The 9,138-nt window shown below is 36.0% G+C and overlaps 1 protein-coding gene across 1 annotated transcript in view; it reads left to right on the top strand.

The window, feature by feature from the left end:
- The first annotated feature begins 1,003 nt into the window (after positions 1–1,003).
- The window catches only part of PLEKHM3 (pleckstrin homology domain containing M3), a 223,759-nt gene continuing 215,624 nt past the window's right edge, over positions 1,004–9,138 (top strand). The window contains exons 1-2 of the mRNA XM_044670694.1: positions 1,004–1,090; positions 1,177–1,808. Of these exons, the coding sequence (XP_044526629.1) occupies positions 1,211–1,808 (598 nt within the window). The 5' untranslated portion in view covers positions 1,004–1,090; positions 1,177–1,210. The remainder of the gene's footprint in view (positions 1,091–1,176; positions 1,809–9,138) is intronic.

Raw genomic sequence — 9,138 nt, 5'->3', positions numbered from 1 at the left:
GTCCTTAAGGGAATTCTTGAGGGTATCAAACAGAGCTTTGATTCCACTGGAGTCAAATCAGCCAGGTTTGAATGTAAGTTCAGCCCCTTACTACTTTGGTGACCTGGGCTTTCAGTAACCTCTTTGGCTTCAGATCCATCATCTATAAGATGAGGGGGTAGAACCAGATAGGTGGCTTTAGAGCTATAATGCTATGATCTATAAATGTTCTTAGCCTCAATTTTCTCATCTGTAAATTGGGAATCATAGTACTTAACTTCACAGGGTCATGAAGATCAAATGAGATAACAGGTACACACTTAACAAACTTTAAAATGTTATGTAAATGTTAGTTATTAACTTGTGTTTGGCAAATAGGAAATTTGAGGGACAAAGTTTTCTTTAGATTTCAGAAGGATCTTGGTACTGACAGAATGTCCATAATTATATTGGCTTTATTATAAAGGATAAGTACTGTCCTTACCCTACCTGACTCATAGATGCTCTGAAGGTATCTTAAATGGTTCATGAAATTGATTGGCCTTCATGGGATTTAGACCTCATCATAGGATTTCTGCTTCTTTTGATTATACTGTTTTAAGTCAAGTATTAAGGAAAGCTGCCACAGTAATCATTTACAAGTGCATTCAAAGACATCTCTAGAAATAAAAGCTATTGGCTTCATTTTCCCCTTATCACACACTCAGTCTTTTGTATAAATTGTAATAAAAAAGTAGAGTATAATCTTCTACTTTGAGAACAATAGAACCTCTATTCTGGCCTTTTCACTTTTGTAGAGACTGTGTTATAGTAAAAGGGTATTTGGAAATGGTGGGAAGTAATTAAATTTATCTTTTGTTATATAGAACACATTTAATAAAATGTTTTTATTTTGTTTCTCTGCTTATTATCCTTCAGGAAATAAAGTTTCCTGTGGACAGCTAACCAAAACAGTTCCTGACTTGTGAAACTTCAACTTACAGGAGCATTTATTCCCTATTGTCATCAGTAAAAGTCCATTGGAAGCTGATCCTGCTAAAGAGTACTTATTTAATAACCAAAAAGTTCCAAGAGTGCTTGTGCCTTCTCTATTGCATCTAATTAAATGAAGGTACTTTCCCTGTTCCCAGAACTACTTTCTTGATGCACCTTATCTTTTTGGTGTTAGAATATTCATGAAATTCTCTCCTTACCCAGTTTAGGACACTTGAATCTCTTGAAAACCAGTGAAATGGAAGCCTTAGAAGTAGATGATATCAGCCCAGCCTTGGAAGTGACAGAAGATTTTTTCAGTTGTTTTGATAATAAGTTAGAAAAGGTGGTACAGCAAGCTGAGGTTTATGGGATTCAGGAAGTCCCTGAACTAGTTGGGCATGAAGTATTCAATAAAATAGCAGACAGTGGTGCCATGAGGAGTGGTACTTCCTTGGGCAAAGGCAGCAGCATCATTTGGGAGAACTGTCAAAGTGGCCTCTTAGAAACCAAAGCACAAAATTCGTTCCCTGCCAAAGAACAGTTTATAGTCCAGCGAGGTATGGCTCCCGATAACCTCTCCTGGATGGAACAAAGAGAAGCTTCAACCTTTAATTTTTTCAACATCTGTCAACGTCGGAGAGACAGGCCTCGGTCTGTGAATGACTTACTGGATGAAACCTCTTCTTTCAAGCCAGGCCATGCTCGATCCCGGTCAGATACTACCCATGTGGAGTGGGGAGTAGTCTTCAAATCAACTCCTTTGCAGCAGGCGACTGTTCAAGGCACTCAGTCAACAAAGTCACCTTTCTTATCACCATCCCAACACAAGGGAAAAGATGCTCAAGGAAATACAGGTATGCTTTTCATATTTGTTTTTTATTCAAAGGATGCTGCTTTTTATTCATATTGACAAATTGTACCAACATTTTCTCTTCAGTTCTTAAATTTGACATTACCTTCATTGGTTTTATCCTTTCTCATAACTTTTTCTTCACTTGCCTGAGATAAGAATAATAACCTGATTCTTGCCATTTGAGCAGAATGGCAGAATGTTGGGAAAAGTAAATTATAGCTATTCTCTTTTTTGGCATATATTATTTCTTATTTTAAAACCAAAATCATCTCATGTAAAATTTATAGATTTGCTTAGTAATTTTCTACTTATTTATTCAATTAGTAGATAGTTATAAAGTATCAGCTAGTATCTGACATTGTGCCAGATGCTATTGAGGGATAAAAAGAAATATAAAATACAGTTTTTATACTTAATGAATTTGCAATCTAGCTGGGAAGATAAAATATAGTCATACAGAAAGTTAACTAAGTATATGAGTAATTATATGGGAAAATCAAGTGAGGGATGCAGATAATAAGTAGTGTAAAAATTTGGAGAAAGGAAGAAATGCCGTGAGCTAGAATTGTCTGGGCAAGTCACTTAATGCTATTTGCCTCAGATTTTTTTTATCTGTAAAATGACTCGGAGAAGGAAATGATAAAAGTACTTATTTTCTTTGCCAAGAAAACTCCTCATAGGGCCACAAAAAGTAAGACACAATTGAAAACAAATGAACAATCTCTTGTTCTTATACATTTAAATGAGTTGACTGAGATCTATTCATTTGCTTAGGTCACTAGTGCCTTCATTTCATTTCTTTCCTTTTAATTCCTCTTTTAGGATTAACCTTCTGAAATTTGCTTTACTCATGACTATTCTCTCCCTGGTTCTACCAACCCTTTATATCTGTCACTTTCTTTTCTCTACCTCTGTCCATTTTTCAGTTGAATAAGGCATTTGCTTGCTGAAATACTGAATATTGGAACCAGACGGCAAAGTGCCAGGACTAATCTCCCCCATCCACAGGCTTGTATGGAGTTGTCAGTTCCAGATTGGTCCTGATCTCCATTTCCTGGGTTCCTGCTATTAGCTTTTATCTCCCATAGAGTGTGTAGGATAGGAGAACTGTCAGGATTTGGTGACTCAAGTCTGAGTTCTGTACTTGCTAGAGAGTTAACATTTTGATACTTTAAATGAGATGTATGTGATTTGATTAATTTATTCAACCAACCTTTTCCCTTACATTATATTATTGAGGCCATTGGACTGAAGTATTCTCTGGGCAAATTATCTTGGGAGATGGCAGTCTCTCTCTCATTTTATAGGTAAAGAAATAGACCATTAAGAGATTGTCGTTTTAATAGAGTATTATGTAACATATGAAGTGCTTAGAATATTTAACAATAGTGAGAATTGAGTGTTATTAATACCATAAACTCTTACTTCTGTATTACTTTAAGGTTCAAAAAGTACTTTTCCCTCTACCTGAGGTAGCAAAAATATTATTATTCCTATTTTTGTAATGGTGAAAAAGGGGTTTTATGGGTTCAATATATTAAAAGATGGTTTCCAGAGGATTGAACTATTGTCAATCCTCAATTAAGAATAATCTCAAATCAAAATTGACTTTATGGTGGTTTATTTACAATTAGGAAGGTTGAAGGTAGGGAAATTGAGAGAGAGAAACTCTGTCCTGGACCAGGTAAGAATTTAGAGACTCAGCAGAGGGGCACAGAAGTGAATTAAACAAGGCTTCTAGCCACAAGACCTTTTACAATTAGAGAGGCAAGAGAGGCCTCCCTGAGGGTAGAGCCTCCAGAAACGCCAAGGGAAGAGAGAGAGAGTCAGCCTAACTTACCCACTTGACAATTCAAAGGGGAGCAGTCAGAGGTCCCACCAGAATCTCAGCATTCCAGCACTTCTCCATGAACCAGAGAAGGTCCTTCACCAGATGCTCTCTTCTACCGAAGACTTCAGCTGACTGAGGACCTTCTCCTTTTAAAGGGGTCACTTATGGGTCATTTCCTGTGCCTCCCTCCTATGGCAGTGTAGAAAAAAACTCAAACCCATTTGGGTTAAGTGATTTGCCTGAAGTTTCATAAGATAGATAGGTTTCAAACTAAGATTTTTTTGGTTCCAAATCCAGTGTTCTTTCTACTATGCCTTGCATACACCACCTATATAAAGTGACCTTTTGATTAGGTCAGAATTAGAAATTAGAACTGCTTAGTTTTATTTTTAGTTTATTTTAGAGACTTTATTTATGTTGTTGAGTGGTTTTCCAATTGTTTCCAATTCTTTGTGACACCATTTGGGGTTCTCTTGGCAAAGATACAGGAGTTGTCGTTCCTTCTTCCAGCTCATTTTACAGATGAGGAAACTGAGGCAAATAGGGTTAAGTGACTTATCCAGAGTCACACAGCTAGTAAGTGTCTGAGGTCAGATTTGAACTCAAAAGATGAATCTTCCTGAATCTATACCTATCACTCTATCCATTGCACTAGCTAGATGCCCAGACTTTAAAATAAACTTTCTTATAATACTTATCTGCATTATGTCTTCTCTAGTTCCTTTCCTGGACATCACCTTATAAAAAGTTGGAGAAAACCAACCCTCTCTTAGGCTCTTTCCCATCCACTTAATCTTTCCCCACAAATGCTATAGCAAGGCCAAGGGTTTTCCCCATTTTATTTGGCCACTTCTAAAATTCACTTTGTTTTTTACACTTTCATTTCTATATGCTATGAGTAATCTGGCTCTCTAATGTATTTCTCTAATTGAAAATAAGCTCTTTGAGGGCAAAGGAGTGTTTCACTTTTATCTTTGGAAATCCACAAACGTATCCAGTGCCTGGCACTAACTAGGCATTTAATAAAAGTTAAATTGATTGAATGTTTGATCCTGAATGAGTGTGGGCGCTGTATCAGTTGGAAATAGTCCAGGTTCTAATACAAGAGGTATAGGGCAGTTTTTGTTGGCACAGTTAGAACTGTTGCTAATAAGCAGACCTGTCTAACTTTCTTTTGTGTCGTGGTGTTGAAACTAGCAGCAGTTGACAATAACGTTGCATGGTTTTTCCTTAGAATTCATCGTCTAAGGTTCCTAAACCTCTTTGCAATATATTTAGTTTTTAATCTATATGGTATCTTGTAGTAACACTGGATACAAAGCTAAGATAACTCTTTAGTCTAAAGAGTAATGAGAAAAGCATATCTCCTTTGAGAGAAATGAGAAAATAGTCACCTTCCTTTATAGTCAAGAAAATATACTTTTATACCTAGATCAACCTCGAATGGATATATAACCTAGATATAAAAGGCCATATCATAAGTAAATTAGAGGAAACAAGATGATATTACCTTTCAGATCAGATATATGGAGAGAAGATGATGGAGAGGATCACATGATAAAATGGGTAATTTTGATTATGTAATATTTAAAAGTATTTCCACAAATGAATCTGACGTAGTAAAAATGAGAAGGCAAACAGGTAACTGGGGAAAATCTTTGCAGAAAGTTTTTCTGATAAATGCCTTACATTCAAAATATTTAAAGAACTGAAGGAAATTTATAAAATGTATAAAATTAAGTGCATTCCCTAGCAGATAGTCAAAGGATACAAATAGGCAATTTTCAGAGGAAGAAATCTAAACTATCAACAATTGTATTTAAAATGCTCTAAATCACTAATAATTAGAGAGATACAAATTATATTAATTTTAAGGTTCTACTTCATTCCTCTCAGACTGAAAAAGATGATGAAGCCTTTTTTATAAAAAATATTTTTTATATTTTTTTATATTTATATTTTTATAAAAAAAAGAATAACCTCTTGTATTTTATGTGTGTAGCTAGCTAGCTAGATATATACATTATTCTGGTGGTTGTTCAGTTATGCAGTGCCTGACTTTCTGTGGCCCCATTTGGGGTTTTCTTGGCAAAGAAATGGTTTGCCATTTCCTTCTTCAGCTCTTTTTTTCAGATGAGGAAACTGAGACAGTTTTAAGTAACTTGCCTGTGGTCACTAATAAGTGTCTGAGGTCAGATTTGGGAAGATGAGTCTTTCTGACCCACTGCTCCATCTAGCTCTGTGTATGTATACACATACACACACAAATATATACATACACACATATGACTTTCTGATGAAGCTAAGTTGTAATGGTCAGAATCTTTGGAGGCAGGATTTCCTGTTATTCAGTCAAAAAAGCAACCTTTTTTCCTAGAATTAAAAATACCTTTAAAAAAATCAAATTCAACACTTAGCAATCTAGAATAGATGAAATCTGGACACAATTTCTGATGGAAAGGATTTAAAGAGTACAATTTTCTTTCCCCAGCATCAATATTCTTTCTTTCCTGAGCTCGCTCAGGGAATACTTGTAAAGACATCCAGGGAAACTAACCCTGAAAAAAGAACTGAGTCCCAACCATGCTGCTCCATCTGCACAGTTGTAGCTCAACTTGGAGTATCCTATGTCTTATTTTCTAGTATCTGACAATATAACTAGAAAATGGAGAAGAGAAATAATGACTTTCCAAATTAGTTTAGTATATACAGCAGTGTCATTCATTAGAAGTAGGGGCCACTAAATTAGACATAAGGATCCTTGAGGATCACATATTGACTTAATTTTAAAATGTAACAGTATCTGTTTATTGTGCTGTGATTTATTTTGTTAAATATTCCTCAGTTACATTTTAATCTATAGTGGTTATTGGCCATCTGTAGCCTGTGAGCTCTGTGTGACATCTCTGGTGTCAAAATTGTACCCTTGACTTTGTATTTGGTGTTTCTAAGGCCTTAAGATTTTCAGGAAAACTCATATTTCAGATTTCAAATTTTAACATAGTATCTATGTATACAAAACAAAATGAACAAGAATGGATTTTTAGAAAATAGGCCATTTCCAAAAGAGATATCATAGAAGTAGTAGTTCACCAAACTAAAATTAGTGAATTTGTCATTGGTTAGGAAAAATTGAGAAATATGAAAATCAACTGAATAAGCAAGGATGAGTACGGGTCTGGAATTCAGGAGACCTCAGGTTTGCCATTAATTTGTTGGGTACCTTTGAGCACATGATTTAACTTCTCTATGCCCTAGCATCTTAATAAAATAACAGCAATAATAATAGCTAGTGCTTATGTAAGACTTTAAGGTTTGAAAAGTACTTTAAATATTTCATTTGAGCTTCCTAGTATTCCTGTAGGGTAGGAAGTATTATTATCTCTTGTTTTACAGATGAAGAAACAGAGACAGACAGAGATTATGTTACTTGCCCAGGGCTACACATTAATAAATGCTTGAGTCCAGATTTGCCCAACTCCATATCTAGTGTCCTATGCATTATACCACCTATCTGCCTTTGTGCCACCTGGTATTACCTACGCTAAAGGACAGAGAGATATGTTCCTATATTTTCTGAAGCTTAGCTAATATAGCTACTCTACTAGTTGACTTGAAATTGGTGGCAGAATCTCAGTGGAAATTGTATCATAAATAGAACTAAGAGTGTTATGGATTCTAGTTAGAGAATTGGGGAAAAGAAACTACTACAAGGCAAAACCTGAAGAGAGTACTCTTCCCAAAGAATGTCAGTAGAAATGATAGGATCCAAGGATTCTTCAGGGCTCCTTTTCTCTTAGTGTGTTTGCATGCTTGCTTATTAATAGAGGAAGGCAAATAATACATATTTGAGTTTAGATAGATACATTCATTTTGATTTTTAATTGAAAAGAGATTTTTTAGCTCTTTATAAATGTTAAGAGTGGGTACCTAAGAGATTGATGGTGACTTTGGAAAGTGTATTTCAAAGGAACTACTGTTGAGATGATAAAAATTGAATATTCTAAAAGAAAATTCTCATTAATTGCTTTAGATCAAAGAAGCTTAATCTACCAAAATCTAATCAGCTTTCCCCCTTCACTATTATTCATATTTTCTTTAGTTTGGCAGCAAAATAAGCCTTCCCTTTTGTTTTAGTCATTTTTATTTTCTGAAGACACGGTACCGTAACTTTTCTGTTTTTGTTGGTAGTTCTTCTGAGAGGTGTCAAGTAGAGATTTTTATTGACAACACTACCTCTTCTGGAATAGGAGAAAGAAAAAGGAAGAACGACAGATTTGAGATTTTCACTAAACTGATTGCATTTTTATTTACTATAGTTATCAAAAGCCTGGATCTTTGCAGTCTTTTTTGTTGAGTCTTTATTTATTTCCCACCCTGTTCTTGTGAGTGTTCTTTAAGATTCTCTTCTGGGCCCTTCTTTTTCTTCTAAATCTTCCACTTGGTGAGCTCATGAGCTCTTTTTGGCTTAATTCATTCTTCTGCAGATTATTTTAATATATACCTATTATATACCCAGTGCCAGTCTCTCTCCTGAACATTAGTTCCATATTATTAGTTGCCAATTATACATTTCAACCTGGATGTCCCAGAAGCATTTCAAATTCAACATGTGCCAAATTTGTTGTTCATCTGACTCTTTGTGACCACATTTGGGGTTTTCTTGGCAGAGATAGAGTGGCTTGCAATTTCCTTCTCCAGTTCATTTTATAGATGAGGAAATTAAGGCAAACAGACTGCTGTTCCCAGTGCCCTTTGCCTTGGGGATGGGGTTCTCAGGCTCAGCAAACAAGGTGAATTCACCACTCCTGCCTTCCCCCATGTGTTGCCTTGTTGCTTTCACTCTGTTCTGCTCTGTTCCTGCCCCCAGGGCCAGAGGCCAGGGAAATCAGAAACCCCCTTCCTCACTCTCCATTCCTCTGTTTTTGCCACTTTTAGATTTAATTCTGTGGAGTTATTTTTGGTTTGTGGGGGGGACTTAGGAGGACAAGGAAGCTTCACATCCTACTCTACCATCTTCCCACCACCAATCCCTCCCATGCTTTTTTACTGGCCCTCCCTCATACCCAGAATCCATGCCTCCTCACCTCTCTGACAGAATCCCACTCTTACACATGGCTTCTCTCAAGCATCACATTCTACATGAAGCTTCTCCTGGTCTTCTTTCCTCCTCCCCCACTACTACTACTCCCTCCAAAATGTACCTTGCATTTAACAATGTTTTATTTATTCTGTTATATTTTTCCACTACATACAGATATTTATTTCTGCTCTGTTGTTAGCATGCAAACTCCTTGGGAGTAGGGAGTTTCGTTCTTTGTATCCTGATTACTTAGCATATGGCCTGGTTAGTAAGGATTTAATAAATGCTTTTTTTTTTTTACATTTATTAATATTCATTTTTTTAACATTTATTAATATTCATTTTTAACATGGTTACATGATTCATGCTCCTCCTTTCCCCTTCAACCCCCCCCCCCGCACCCCCCCTACCCATGCG

This window comes from Gracilinanus agilis, chromosome 3, assembly GCF_016433145.1.
Source record: "Gracilinanus agilis isolate LMUSP501 chromosome 3, AgileGrace, whole genome shotgun sequence".
Classification (NCBI taxonomy): domain Eukaryota; kingdom Metazoa; phylum Chordata; class Mammalia; order Didelphimorphia; family Didelphidae; genus Gracilinanus; species Gracilinanus agilis.
This window is presented reverse-complemented; position numbering and strand designations above follow the sequence as displayed.